We start from the raw sequence: 16,092 nt of genomic DNA, 5'->3' as shown, positions 1-16,092 counted from the left end.
ATATTCTCTAGTCTCTTAATGTTTTTCCTTTACTCCCCCTCAGTCACATTGTGTACAACTCATTACTTAAATTTGTTCAGTTTCCAAAATCAGTACTGTCCATATTTTGACAAAAACTCTGAGCCTTCTTCTTAAATAGACCTTGACCTTGGGCCCTGTCCTAAAGTATACATTGCCCAGTTTTATTGCAAATCACACATAGCCCAGTTTAGACAGCATCTGCTGCCCTTGAGGTCTAATCACACTGGCCTGCCTTCAGCAAGAATCTTTGTAGGTCAGTTTAGCAAGAATCCCCCTACCCTTAATGTCTTCTTTTAGTAATCCCTGTTTGTCCTTGCTGTATTTGGAGTTGAGCCCATTCTCTCTCTTCTAATATGATAGTCTTGCCGCCTACCACAATAGCCCTAAAGTTCTCCACTGTGTTAACAAGTGTCATAAGCAATTTTTCCTTTAACAGTTATGGTACTGCTGTGACTCAGATGGTATCAGATTCATCATTGGATCCCCAGACCTCTTATCCAGGACCCCAAGTGAACACCATTGAAGCCTTTGTCTTCACTCCTGACTGTTTGACCGGGTATCCATTGGTGAGTCTGACTCCTGAGCCAGTGCTCCACATAACTGTCTGTTGAAGCACAGTGAGGATAGATTTTGATTTTTAAGCTTCTGTACACTCTCTGACGCTGAATTAGAGTTCTAGGCTTATTTGTGTGGAAGGTCCCTTCTAGGATAGAAATTTATTTCCTGTTCTTTTTTTCAAATGGGGATTCACTCCCCAATCCTGGAGTGGAAATCCTTCTTCTTGGCTCTGTTTTGTGGGGAGATTCACTTTCTGAGTCCTAGGCTGAACATTTGTCTTGGCTTCTTATGAGAACTTCTTGTCTCCCTTTGATTCTGCTTCTCTCCTGGGAGCATTTCAGTTTGCTAACCCCTTACTGAGAAGCAGCTCAGTCAGGAGACCCCCACCCAGGTGGTGCTGAAGGTATTGAGAGGTAGACACCCAGACAGAACAACAGAGTGGATCTATCCAAGGGACCAACACTGAGAGCTTAGAGGCTGACAGTGTTCCAGGCTGAAGGCCCCGAGCAGAGTCTCATCTCTTTATTTGCTCTTACGCAGGTGATTCTTATTAATACACAGGTGCTCTACATTTACTCATAACTCAAGAATATACCAAGTTGGCAGCTGTTACCTGCCTTCCACTAATTACAAACTAAAAGGTATTCTCCATAAAGGCGCCATGGGGGCAGGGTAAACAATGTTTCTCAACAAATCCTGGTAACTCTGTGCTCCACCAACTCTGTCTGAATCCTTTTTTGTTGGTGTGTGAATTTAACTAAGGATAATTTGGAACTTTGAGAAACTTCAGATCTCTGCAAACTGGCTCCTCTAAGACCCCTCCCTTCCCATCACCTCTGCTCCTCCTTCCTCCTTGTACCACCTTTGGTCTTCCCTTCAATTCCCTGGATATGTCCACCTTCAGACCCCTACCTCCTTCACCCTGTTCACACCAGCCTCTACATTCACTTGAACTTTAGATCCCTTGCCCCTTATAGGCTCGGAACTCCTATAAGCAACTACGTGAGACTAAAAAGAAAAAATAACAAAACCGACTAGACATTTGATCTACCCAGATAGGATTTGGAAATATCTAAACAACTATATGATTATCTCATAGTCTTTTACCTAAAATTAGTTCACAGTCTCCGTGAGACTGCATATCAAGACAAAAGAAAGCCTCAAATGCTTCTCCACAAATATTGGTAAAAAGCATTAGCCCGGCAGCCGCAATGCTGAGCTCTTTCGGACTGCGCACGGGGACTGCACCGCACCGCTGTCTCCTGCAAGAACTGGCTCAAGAAATTTGCCTCGAAAACCAAAAAAAAAATGTTTTGCTATGAAGGCCCTTCCTTGGTCTTGCAGTTGACTTACAAACCATCCAAGTTGGAATTCCTCATAAGGAGCACCTCAAAGAAATCCAGGAAGGAAGACCATGTGCGCCTGAGGGCCCTGAATGGCCTTCTCTAAAAGGCACTGACAGACCTGCTGTGTAATAATGCCTACCTCCTAGGGTTATTGGAACATTCAGTGAGATGATACATAAAATACACTTAAAATAGTGACTGCTACATAGTAAGGATGAGGTATGTGAACTATATACAAAATAAATCAGTTGCAGTATATCCATGGGGCATTGTTTGCAAATGGGAAACAATCTTAAAGTCTATTAATAGTGAAATGGTTACATTTATTATAGACTATTCATGCTAGGGAATACTATGTAAACCTTGTAAAAATTAAGCAGATCTAGTTATGTTAATATGGAACTCTCTCTGTACATGAAAACTGAAAATTGCAGGCCAATAATATTATATATGGTATAATCACAATAGTGCAAGGGAAAAAAGTCACAAACTACCCATTTAAAACAGACAAACTTATATCTGAATGTGTGTATATGTTTGTATTTACAGATATAGAGAGATGTATACCCAGGGATTTTTTTTAATAATGGTTACCTTTGGGGAAGGGAAGTAGTGGAGAGATATTCTAAAGGTCTGATATGTTTATTTTCTATATTGTATTTATGTATAATTTGTGGAATTTACTAAGAAAGCTCTAAGGCAAGCTTCTCAGACCTGTGGCTTATTGGCCGCATATGGCCCAGGACAGCTTTGAATGCATCCCAACACACATTTGTAAACTGTCTTAAAGCATTATGAATTCTTTTGTGAGTTTTTAATTAAGTCAACTATCCTTAGTGTTAATGTATTTTACCTGTGGCCCAAGACAATTCTTTTTCTTCCAGTGTGGCCCAGGGAAGCCAAAATGTTATATACTCCTGCTCTAAGGAAATATGAGTATTGGTTTTCAAATGTTTACTTTCAGATACACTGTAATATGTGTACTTAGCATTTTGGTTTCACCATTATTTTGCTGATTTTTCTAGTATGTGGTTTTTGTTCTTGTCTTGAACTAACAATTAATTTAATGAGTCTCTAAATAATGGTAAAAGCACACATTTCTGGTTATTTCCAGATAGGCAGGGAACAGCATCTAATGCTATTTTCTCCTATTTCCAGTAACTTGCAACAAACTTTATATGTGCCTTTTTTTGTAACATTCACCAGCTACACCATGTGTTAAAAGTTTGTGTGTGTGTGTGTGTGTGTGTGTGTGTGTGTGTATTCTCTTTCTGTCATCTGTCTTTATCTCTTATTTGTAAATCTTATATAATCAGATATATATATATAATATATATAATTCTAATACAGCAATTCGAGGACAAAATTTATGCTGACTTAGCATTTTATTATTGACAATATATTTTGCATATAATCAGTACTTAATAAATAACCCCTTAAATGAATAATATTTTAGATTATTATATTTCTGTGTACTAAAAGCCATGAATTTAAAAATATATGCTCTGAGCAGACTACAGGTAAGTATATTACATACTTCTGAACAGACTACATGTTCACTTCTTGTAAGAGTATTATCATTTCCATCATCTAACATTCTAATATTTTAATTACAAATATATCTATAGTCCTTTGTCTCAGGAAATGGTCATTTCATTTTTTATTATCTCAAAGTTTTTACCATAGAAATTTCTCGACCAAGATGCACAAGTACAAAGTTAGAATTGTTTCCTTTAAATCTAATGATAAGAACTCAAGAAAAAATATTTTAGAGTACAAAAAACTCCTTATTATTAACATTTTCTTTTCTTTGCTTTTTGAATATTTTTCAGACTTGGGATGTAGCTTTGTCACGGACTGCTAGAGCATGGGGAAAAAAGTGTGTGTTTGAGCATAATATTTATTTACAAGGTGTACGTATGGCCCATCCTAAATTTTACGGTATTGGTGAAAATATGTGGGTCGGCCTTGAAAATGAATTTACTGCAAGTATTGCTATAAGAAGTTGGTATGCAGAGAAGGAAATGTACAATTTTACAAATGGCAGTTGCTCTAAAAACTGTTCTAATTATATTCAGGTATCTAATTTTTATTGTTATTAATTCAAAGACTTCTTAATTGCTTTATGCCTAGTTTTATGTTTCAAATTTGTATATAAATTCAAATGATAAATTATTACATTTAATAAGATCACAATTCTAATCAATCCTCCTAGATCTTTAAAATGTCTACTATCCCATCTATTTTGTCACAAACAATTAAAACATTCCCTTAAATACAGTAAACCTAATCTCCATATTCAAAGATGAAAGGCACTTTCCTAAAAATAATGCACACTGGAAATGGAGGGAAGAAACCAGTAAATAAAAATAATTTATAAATTATTGACTTATGTTTATAAGTAGAAGGTATTTTTTGCACATATCAGTACACATACTACTATATAGCTGATTGATTAAAACATTTGAAATGAAAATTAATAGTATTATTTCCCAGCCTCTGGTTCAATAATCCACCGTCACACCTCAAACTTCAGGAATACTGAAGCACTTTTCATTTCTAATACATAGTATTTGTTATTTTACATATCACATTGTTTAATAATAATTTATTTATATGTCTGATACTACACTGAGGGCAGAGACCTTGCCTTTTCATCCATATATTCTCAACATAACTACATTAAATATTTGCAGTAAATATTTGTTTCAGTAATCAAGAAGTTCATGCAAGTTATTGCGTGAATTCCCACATTTATTTAAAAGATAATTTTTCAACCAGTAGAGTCTGATGTCACTTGAAATTTGTTCATGTTGAACTCATGTCTTTCTGTTTCATGCAATCATACTTCAGAATTTTTTCATTAGTTTTTTTTCTGATCACTTTTTTCTTCTAGAAAGTCATAGTGATTCTCCACTGACTTGCGCCCATCAAACCCAGCCTCTTTAATATGACTTCAATACTCAGTAAACTAACCAAATCTACTCCCTAACATAGTACTCTGTATTTTTACTCCTTAATTCTAGTCTCCTAGACATTTTTGATTCCTGCATTTGATGGGCTTAACTTCACTTTAACTCTTGCAGATATCATATTCTCTATTCTTTTAATGTATCACCTTCTTGATGTGTCACTTTATTTTATTTTTTAAGAATCACACTTTTAAAACCACTAAGGCTTGAGATAAAGAATAAGAGAAAACAAGAATAGTTCCTCTTTCTTGCACAGAGGTTAACAAAACAAAGCAAGTACTTTTTTTGTTCACTTGAAAGTGTTAGAAATATTAAAGTTATACAGATAATTTGTTTATCTGGGAATGCCTTTGATTATTCCCATCTTTTTCACTCCAATTCAAGATCTATTTCTCTTTAATAGGAACCAGCTCTTTTATTTTTTAATGTAAAGGCCAGATTTTGTTTTATCTTGTAATATAATTTTCTTAACAAAGAGAAGGAGAAATGCCAATAGCATTTAATTCTTCTCTACTTTTGTATCTTTCTTTTCTAGAATTGGATTGTCCCTCTTTTTCTCCCTTTTTTCCACAATTTCCATCTTTTTTAAAACTTTTTCTCCTCTTTCCTATCTTCTTCTCTGCCAATTACCTAGAACTCTTCAATTCAACCAGATGTTGAGTTCGTGTCCTTTGTAGGGACATGGATGAACCTGGAAACCATCATTCTCAGCAAACTGATGCAAGAGCAGAAAATCAAACACTGCATGTTCTCACTCATAGGCAGGTGTTGAACAATGAGAACACATGGACACAGGGAGGGGAGCACTACACACTGGGGTCTGTTGGGGGGAAATGGGGGAGGGACGGTGGGGGGTGGGGAGTTGGGGAGAGATAGCATGGGGAGAAATGCCCGATATAGGTGAAGGGGAGGAAGGCAGCAAATCACACTGCCATGTGTGTACCTATGCAACTATCTTGCATGTTCTTCAAATGTACCCCAAAACCTAAAATGCAATAAAAAAAGAGAGAAAATTGATTGATCAGGCATGACTTCCTTCCTCTGAGGCATTATTCTGGATCAACCATGTTCTCAAACAGTTCTTCCTAAGAATATGATATTAGTAGAACCTATTCAAGTATTTCTCTAAATACCGTGTTGAAAATGCTTCTCTAACTCCGTGGTAACCCTCTATATGTCTCTAAATGAAAATAATTTATATTTCTTGATTTGCTTGGTGAAAAGTTATATATGAATGGAATATATTATTGTTTATAATATGAGAGAGTAAGTTTAAATTTTGTGTCTTTCTTGAAAATATTATTTTAGCTTGTTTGGGACAACTCTTACAAAGTTGGTTGTGCTGTTACTCCATGTTCAAAAATTGGACATATTAGACATGCAGCAATTTTCATATGCAACTACGCACCAGGGTAAGTTATTTAAAATTAATAAAATAATAAAATAAATTCAGAATATTTCAAGGTTAAGTTTTTCTAATTTTTAATATATTTTTGTGTTTTTTGAACTATAAAATAAATACAGTACTTTACATTGAAAAGCATTTAATCAATTTTATAATGAAATAAGTCATAACTTGGACATACTGATTTTACTTATACACTAGCCAAATATTGCTTCCTATAGTAACCTTAACTTTAGTATTATTTCATAATATTTCATCTAATTAGCGTAAGACAAATTGTTTTCCAAAATAGTTATTTTAAAATTTGTAGTAAAAGTGGAAAGAAAAGCAGATGTGTTGAAATTTGCATAGTAAGAATTGTTGCAGGAATAATGTCAGTTTTGTAACAGGAAGTACACTTTTAATTGACCACGCCTTGGAGATTGCATTATTAACTGGGGCTAGTCTCATAAGGAATTGTAACACTTGAGAGATCGAAAAGCACTTTAAACATCTTTTAGTCAAGCTATTCATATGTGACTATACCCTATACCTCAGTACCTTCCAGTGGTGGAAAATAACTACATCCCAAAATAGCTTCCATTTCTTGAGAGCTCTCTTGGAAAGTCCCAAGCTTTCTTACAGGTCAATATAATACTATAAGTAATAGTATAACTTCCAAATAGGTGAGAAAATATTCCGATTAACATCTTAAATAAACAATAATAATTGACTGCCTACCAAGATTGAGAAGAATTTCTGCCAAATAAAATGATTTGGGACTAATCAGAAAGAAAAATAAAAAAGCAGCGGTTATTGATTGTATTTCTCTGGCTAAGAAAAACAATAGAACTATGCTGTACATCAAATTAAACTCAGAAAGCCCTTTACTGATTAGAAGTCTTGCTAACTTTGAACACAGACATGCAAAATAAATTTGGAATATAGAGTTGCAAAACATTTTAGGCTTCCTTTCCTTTCTACACACTGGAAGCATTGGGATGCCCATTACATGCATAAACTTTAAAAGTTACTACTGATTGGTGTTGCAAATTCAGAGAATTTTACACCAGGGAGGAGGGCATTGGTGGAAGTTTTTCTGGGGCACAAATCCTCATTTATTCACTCAGCGAGTATGTACAGGCTCTGTTCTTTCTACTAACAAGACCCAAAAAGACACCACATTTAGTTTATAGTCTTGGCAGGGAGACAAACATTTTTTAATAAGTGAACATATAGATACATAATATTTTAATTAGACAAAATATACTCTAAAAATCAAGCAAGATTAGCAAGTAGAGAGTGACTAGTCTAGAAGATAGATAGCGTAGTCACAGAAGGAGGGTATCATTTGAGCTGAAAACCAGATGTTCCAGGTAGAAGTAAGACCATGTATAAAAATCTCAGAGATTTGAATGAGTTTATCATGTTTGAGAAAGGAATAACTGTGGCTAGAGGTAGGAGTTGAGGTGGAGAGTTAGATGAAAGCTAGACCAAATATAATAACATAGGTTATGTTAAAGATTTTGGAATTTATTCTAAGTAATGACAAAGCCATTGGAAGGTCTTAAGCAATTGAGTCACATGATCTCATTTTTGTTTTGAAAAGAACACCTTAACAAAAATATTACTGCAGCTGTTGGTAGAGAATGGCATATAAAGAACCAACAGTGTAAAGAGGAAGTACAATTAGGAGGCTATTTCCTGTTGTACAGGTTACAGACTGGTATTTTGGATTAGGGTTTTAGCATGTGGATTATTTTTTGAGTGTTAGATAATGAATTACCACAAATGTAGTGATTTTAAAGCAGCACCCATTTATTATTACACAGTTCTATAGGTCATGAACCCAGGCACACTGTGGCAGGATTCTCTTCCCAAGATCTCAAAGGCCAAAATCCAGATGTTGACTAAGTATTCACCTGGAAGCTTGGAGAAGTACCTGCTTCCAAGTGCATTCAGGCTGTGAGCAGAATTTAGCTCTGTATGATGATGGGATTCTTGTCACGGTTTTCTTGCTGGCTCTCAGCCATGTGTTATTTCATCTTCTGGAGCTGCCCATGTTTTTCTTGACACGTGGCCTTCACCATCTAAAAGTCAGCAAAGGTATGTCAGAGCCTTCTTATATTTCAAATCTCTGACTTCTCTTCCATGGCCAGCTAAAGAAAACTCTCTCCTTTTAAAACACTCATAGGATTGAGTCAAGACCAACCTAGATAATGTCAATATTTTAAGTTCAATGGTGCCATATAATGTAGTTAAGAAAGTAAAATTCGTCATATTCACTCTCCTGGGAGTTATGCATGGTGTATACATGAGAGGTGGAGGATCTTGTGATTCATCTTAGAATTCTGCCTACCTTAGAATGGAAATGGTGCAGAAAGGTCAGTTTCTGGGTATCTTATGAAGATGGAGCTAATAATACAAGCCATTTGGCTTGACTTTAGCAATAAATTGAATAAAATAATCAAGCAACACTGTGCCTATGTCTTTACTCTGAAAAACTGGGTGGATGGTGATGTCATTAACTTAGAGAAGATCAAAAGATATGTTTTCTATTTTGGTATATTAGGTTAAAAAAGTAAATGTAGGAAATGTGAATGAATTATGAGAAGCAGATAGCTATATGAAAGTATGTAGTTGTTTTCTAAGGAGAGGAAACTTCTGGTATAAAGGCCCAGAAGTACAAGTCACAGTGAATGAGATCACTGCATAAGGAAGCAAATATGGAGACTTAATTTAAGAACTAGGTCCTGGGGCGCTATACTATTTCAACCTAAGGCAAAAGAGCTAGTAAAGGAGAAAGAGAAGAAGCTAATGAGGTATGAGGGAAACCAAAAACCAACTAGTAAGGTACTTTGAAGTCAAGTGAAGAATGTGAACTAAGAAGCCCAAAGTGGTTAACTATATGAGATGTTGCTGAGAGAAATGAGAAATTGAGGAAGAACAATTGACAGTTTCATTAGATGAGATGAAGGTATTTGGTGATCTTAATAAGAATGGTGAGTGCAGGGGTCTCTGATGACTACAATGATAAGACGAAGCTGCTAGTTGCTGAAATTATCCTTTTTTTCTTGCCGCTCTCCTATCACATAGGCTTCTTTGCCTTGAAATTTCTGTTAACCGTTTTTCCTTTGATGCAAATATTGGCAAGTCTACCTTGAAGGATCTAGACTGGAATATATGTCAGTCAACTCAGTCCAATTCTTACTTGATTATGTACCCAAAATAGGCAATTACATTATCCCTCTTAAGGATAGTTGGTAAAAAAAAAAAAAAAAAAAAAACAAAAAATCAATTCATTACAGTATTATAAAATACTGGGTAGAAATGAAAGTAAAAGAACCAAATTGAAGATTAGAATGTATAGCAGAATGAACGGTGTCCCCCTCCAAAGTGATGTTTAGTCTCTAATTTCCAGAACCTGTCAATACTACTTAAAGGGTAAAAGGGTGAATATTACCTAATATGGCAAAGATGTGATTAAGATAAGGATCTTGAGAGAAGGAGTTTATCCTGGATTATTTGGGTTAGGGCTAAATGCAACTACATGTATGCATGTAAGAGAAAAGAGGAGGATTCAGCACTAGACACACAGAAAAGGAGGAGGCAGTGTGACCACAGCTGAAGCAACTAGAGTGATGCATCCACAAGCCAAGGAGCTAAGGCCACCAGAAGCTGGAAAAATCAAGGAACATATTCTTAGAAGATTTGGAGGGAGCACAGCCCTGCCAACACCTTGATTTTGGACTTCAGGCCTCCAGAACAGTGAGAGAATACATTTATGTTGTTTTAGCCACCCAATTTGTGGTAATTTGTTAAAATAGATACAGGAAATTAACGTAAAAATGGAAGAATAAAACAGACTTGGTTATGCACACAGAAAATAACAAGTCAAAGCAACCTTGCAAATTTTTCTCAGAAACACAAAGGTGAAGAATAGAGGTCAAAATATATATGAAAAAATTGTAGATTTATATGCCAATACATATGGCATATAAATCTACAAATTGGTGTTTCTAAGGAATAGAGAAGAGCCAAGGAAAAAGAAATAATAAAGAGAAGAAAATGTTCCTAATCTGTAAATATATCTGTATAAAAATATCTGTTGCTTTGACTTGTTATTTTCTGTATGCATGACCAAGTCTGTTTTATTCTTCCATTTTACATTAATGGTTTATAATGTATTTGAAAAAAACTGAAACAATATTTTTAAAACTGAAACACATAATTATTTGCTAGTCCTTATTTTTATTTTCAAAAATAAAAACTCACACATTTTAAGTACAATTTTAAAAAGTAAAATAAAACAATATTAGATTACTCTAGAACTCAAATATTAGAAAAGATGACCATAAGAATCTCAGCTTAATTGATAGGTAATTTTATTAACTGAGCTAGGAAAATATACAGGGTTGAGGGAAAGGGACTTTTTTATTTTTAGGCATGTTGGATCTGAATTGACTACAGGACCTTTCATTTAATTACATATAATTTTGTTGTAAGTGTGCCATAGACATTGCACATTCCATTTAAGTAAAGTAATTCACAAATATTTCCCCAGTTTGATGTTTAACTGTTGACTTAAAATGCAATTCATTTTTGTCAAATGATATTTTGTTTTACTGTAGAAACAATAGTATCAATGTTTTTTTCACAAGTTTTGAGGTCTATGCCATGCATAGATAACCTTTCTCAAAATATCACTGCTATCAGTATTCCTGGTGGACTTGAATGCTTCCAATTCAAGGGTATCAGATGCCTTATTGGATATCACCCAAACTCTCTGATTAAATAAGATATGTCTGAGAAATGTGATACTCAGGTTTTTTTTAATATATATTTCTTAGGCTTGGCCATTGTTCTAGAAAGCCTAATAAGGCCTAATCAAGGACTTAAATAAGTCATGTTTATTTGTATAGCTCTCAATTATATAACAGGTAAATAGGCAATCCTGAATAAATTACCAGGATTAATGACCCTGCCCCCATTCAAAAGTATCTTTTCTCTACTTGTTTTCTCTATGTTTCTTATCCTAGATCATTTATATAAATTTCCCAATTTATAAGTAGTTTGGGGCCTTTTTTCTCATTTAGCTCTAGGCAATTGATGTAATTATTTTTTATTTCTCTCTTTAGTTTTGTACAATGGATTAAATCAACTTTGTAAACTTCCATTTGTATTTATTTGCTTTTTTATGAATTTATGTGTTTTTATATATAGACCCCCAAAATAATTCATGCAGATGAGTCTTTGGGACATAGGCATTTCATAATTTTGTTAACTCTACAGATACTTAATATATCATTTCCACAAAACTTTTTATGTATTTGTGCCAATCAGAAAGCAATTAATTATAAAACATTCTATGTCATCAATTTTTAAATTTATTTATTTTAGAGACAGAGCCTTGCTCTGTTGTCCGGGCTAGAGTGCAGTGGCACAGTCATAGCTCACTGCAGCCTCAAACTCCTGGACTCAAGTGATCCTCCTTCCTCAGTGTCCTGAGTAGCTGGGACTGTAGGCATGCACCACGCCCGGCTAATTCTTTAAAAAATATTTTTGAAGAGACAAGGTCTGCTATGTTACCCGGGCTGGTCTCCTGGTCTCAAGAGATTCTCCCACCTCGGCCTCCCAAAGCACCAGTATTACAGGCGAGGGAGTTACCACACCTAGCCTATATTATTCATTTTTAAAAGATACATTTTGCTATAAACTAAAATGAAAGGAGCTTTAAAACCCATTCTTACATTTAATTATAATACTTTGTTTCAAGGACATGGGAATTTGTTTCAGAAAAGACTGTTTTCTGGGGGAGAACAAAAGGGAAACATTGAATCTCTAAAGTTATTTCCTTAAGTGCATTTTCTTAACTCACCTTTTTAACCTAATTAAAAATTAGTAACTATATTATTTAAATTACATGTAAAAAATTAAAGCTTTTTGTAACTAAATATTTTCTGCTTTTTTGTTTGTAGAGGAACGCTGACGAGAAGACCTTATGAACCAGGAACATTTTGCACTCGATGTGGCAGACGTGACAAATGCACAGATTTTCTATGCAGTAAGATAAAGAAAATAACTTAAATATGAAAAAAAAAAAAAAAACGTAATGAATTGGACAAGAAAAATAAGTGATTAAACACTGGTTTCTATTGTTATGTTAATATAATTCCTTTGATCAGAATGCTACTGTTATGTTATCAAAGGATGGTTGACACAGCATCATCTTTATATTTTTCTAAACTGCAGAACCTTGTCTATCTTAACCCTATTCCTTCCCCTAAGGACATACTGGAGTGTCAGAAAGAAGAAATGAGAACAACAGTTATACCCTGAAAAAGCTTCACAATTTATTCCCAAACAGCAGCCTATTTGATAACTGCTTTAAAGGATAGTGTGTTCCAAAATATTTATGAAGTAGCACATATTTAATACCATTTTCTTTACGTTTTTCCTCCAAAAAGCTGAAATCTCCTCCAAATATTTAGAAAGTGAAAAGTGGAAAATACGGTTTCATTACATTTTTCTTTTAGTTTTTCCAAACATGAGAGAATATATTCTAAAAGTATAACTATAGCTGAAATATACAATGCTTAGAGGAATGTGGTAGGAGATAAATTTGGATAATAAGTAAATAGCATATTATGGGTTTTAAAAACAAACAAACAAAAGAGACAGGGTTTTTGCTCTGTTACCCAGGCTGGAGTGCAGTGGCATGATCATAGCTCACTGTAACCTTGAATTCCTGGGCTCAATGATCCTCCTGCCTCAACCTCCCAAGTGGCTAAGACTACAGGCGTGTGCCACCATACCCAGCTAATTTGTTTTAATTTTTGCAGAGACAGGATCTTGTTATGTTGCCCAGGCTGGTCTTGAACTCCTGGCGTCAAGTGATCCTTCTACCTCAGCCTCCTCAATATATTAAGCTCTTGTGCTAAAGATAAAACAATAACAAAAACTAGTGGACAGTTTTACTATAATACCACTGCAGGGACGAGTCCACCCTCACATTTCTGCTTTTGCTTCACTTGAATCAAGATGCAAATTCTTGCTCTTCCTCTTTTCCTTGTCTTTCTTTTTCTGAAAAATTCAATCCTGAAGTCACTGGGCAGGGCAGGAGAAGATAGTCATCTACACAGAGGGGCAGCCAGAGGAGATATGTCAGAGCCTAAACAGAATAACAAAGGATGCACAGAAAATGCAGTGGGCGTGGGAAGGAAACCTAAGCAAAGTGATGATGCTGTCTACCTAGGAGTGTGACCAAGTGTGGGAAGTCAGAACCCTCACGGAAACAAGTAACTATCCATACATGAGGTCTGGCTTGGGGTATCAGAGCCAGAGCAGAATAAGATGTCCATGCAGGGGTGACTCAGCATGTGGCATCTGTTCCCAAACAAGTTGAGGAGAGCATCAACATGGGATGGAAGGGAGAGTCTAAGCCAGTAGGGAAGGCATCCCTGGAGGATGGTCTGGCAGTGGTTGTTGGAGGCCAAGCAGAATAAGAAGAGTCCACGTTGGTTGGGCTGAGAAGAGATTTCAGAACCTAAGCCAGTAAAGCGGGCATCCATGCTTAGGGGCAATCACACATGAGGTGTCAGAATGCAAATTAGGTGAGGAAAGTTTTACTGTGGGGAAGATAACTTGACATGGGTAAGGTCAGGGCCCTAGTGGGGCCTGAATCCACATATGCAGAATGAATCCACATATGCAGAAACCCAGAGCTGGGTTTCAAAGTCTGAGCAGGGTGGGAGAGTGTTCAAGTGGAGGGCCAGCTCCTAAGCCGCCAGATTAATACAAGACAATTTTTCAGCATAAATATATTCCAAATATTGCATTGGACAGACTTATGCTAAGAAAATAATTACTGCTTCCTGAGATTCAGATGCAACCTGGTATCCTTTATTTTTATTTGCTAAATCTGAGTGTCTAAGTCTAAGCAGAGTGCAGAGGGCACCTATGTGTGGTAGGGGCTAAAGACAATGATGGGAGATTGGAAGCACACTGGAGGATTGATTAAAAAAAAAAAACTAAATTAATTATGGATAATGGGGGCTAGTTTTCTCACTGTCAGAAATGGAGTACGAATATGTAAAGGAAAAAAACGGACATGAATCTTACGGTGGTGAATTAGAATTAGAAGCATTGGAAATTAAGAATTTTAATAAATAAGTATATATATAAATATGTATCTGTATACATCTATCTATATCTATATCTATATCTATATCTATATATGCATCTACATACATACATACATATATTTCCTAGCTCTGCCAGGGCTCTGTAGAAAGTGACCCCCAAAGCATTAAGCATACCTAACACCTAGATCTTAATTTCTAAATTCTAATATTCAAGCAAAGGAATCAGGGGTCATTGGAGAAAAAGCCTGATTCCAGGGATAGGGTGGGGAAAGTATAAGATGAATCCAGAACATCTTTAAAGTAAGCAGAAGTGCTCAAAGAATGATGGGAACATGTAACAAAAAGGACAGAGATGCATATTAAAGTGTCAAATCTGGGAGAGTTTTAACTATTATATAATTATAATAGTAATCAATTGTAACCCATTGGATAAAACAAAATTTTAATTCATACTGGCATAAATCAATAAGTAAATTAAAGTTTAGATGAGATGTTCAAGATGAGAAACAATGTTGTTTTCCTAGTAACAAAATAGCTTTCTATAAAAACATTTAATTACTAAGGGGAAAAGTGTAACTTCACAGGGGAGGAGCCTGGCAAGTACCGCTCTAATAAGATGATCAAAGTGAACATCCTTAGTAATGGGAAAACCATACACTACTTAAGAGGATGCAATGAGAAGAGCATAGCATGACTTCTGTGGCATTTCTAGGAAAGATGCATAACCTAATCCAATCAGAAGGAAGCATCAAATAAGTCCAACTTGTAGATTTGCTTTGAAAATTTAAGATTTGTCTACAAAATAACTGACTTTATTTTCAAAAATGAAGGTCAAAGAAAGAATTAAAAGCATGAACACTAAATGTAATACATGGTTCTGCACAAGACTTAATTTTTGCTATAAAGGTCACTGTTGTTAGAATTGGCAAACATTTAATGGGATCTGTAGATTAGATGATAGTGATGTAACTTAATTTCTTGGTTTTGATGATTATATTGTGATTATATAGAAGATTGTCTTTGTAGCACATGCACAGTAAATACTCTGGGATGATTAGACATCAGGTTGACAACTTATATTCAAATGGTTCAAAACAAAAGTTATTTGTACTGTATTGAAACTTTTTTGTAATTAGGAATTATTTCAATTTTTTTTTTTAATTTCTTAAAAAGGTTATAAAATCTTGGGAAAGTAAATCACTCTGGAGGCTTTTGTTATAGCCCAGAAGGGAAAAGAAGTTCATATTAGAGTTTTTATAAGAGAAATAGAGACAAGACCAATTTGATTAACATGTATAGACCCAAATTAGCAAATCTTGGAGACTGATCTGGTGATGAGAGAAAGAGAGAGCATAAGATAAATGCCAGGACTGGGCATTGTGGCTCTCACCTATAATCCCAGCACTTTGGGAGACTGAGGCTGGTGGATCACCTGAGGTCAGGAGTTTGAGACCAACCTTACCAACATGGCAAAACCCCGTCTCTACTAAAGTACCAAAATTAGCCAGGCATGGTGGTGCATGCCTGTAGTCCCAGCTACTCGGGAGGCTAAGGCAGGAGGATCACTTGAACCCAGGAGGCAGAAGTTGTAGTGAGCCAAGATTGCGCCACTGTACTCCAACCTGGGTGACAGGGTAAGACTCCCTCGTAAAAAAGAAAGAAAGAAA

At 35.4% G+C, this 16,092-nt stretch overlaps 1 protein-coding gene across 2 annotated transcripts in view; it reads left to right on the top strand.

The window, feature by feature from the left end:
* The window catches only part of GLIPR1L2 (GLIPR1 like 2), a 41,496-nt gene that overhangs the window by 11,176 nt on the left and 14,228 nt on the right, over positions 1–16,092 (top strand). The window contains exons 2-4 of one of the 2 annotated variants that reach the window (XM_017530636.2): positions 3,758–4,003; positions 6,206–6,309; positions 12,260–12,345. In XM_017530636.2, coding sequence (XP_017386125.1) covers positions 3,758–4,003; positions 6,206–6,309; positions 12,260–12,345 — 436 coding nt within the window. The remainder of the gene's footprint in view (positions 1–3,757; positions 4,004–6,205; positions 6,310–12,259; positions 12,346–16,092) is intronic. The other variant, XM_037739290.1, reaches the window with a different exon arrangement.

This window comes from Cebus imitator, unplaced genomic scaffold, assembly GCF_001604975.1.
Source record: "Cebus imitator isolate Cc_AM_T3 unplaced genomic scaffold, Cebus_imitator-1.0 Scaffold67, whole genome shotgun sequence".
Classification (NCBI taxonomy): domain Eukaryota; kingdom Metazoa; phylum Chordata; class Mammalia; order Primates; family Cebidae; genus Cebus; species Cebus imitator.
Note: the sequence above shows the minus strand (reverse complement) of the source record. Positions and strands in the feature narration are given on the sequence as shown.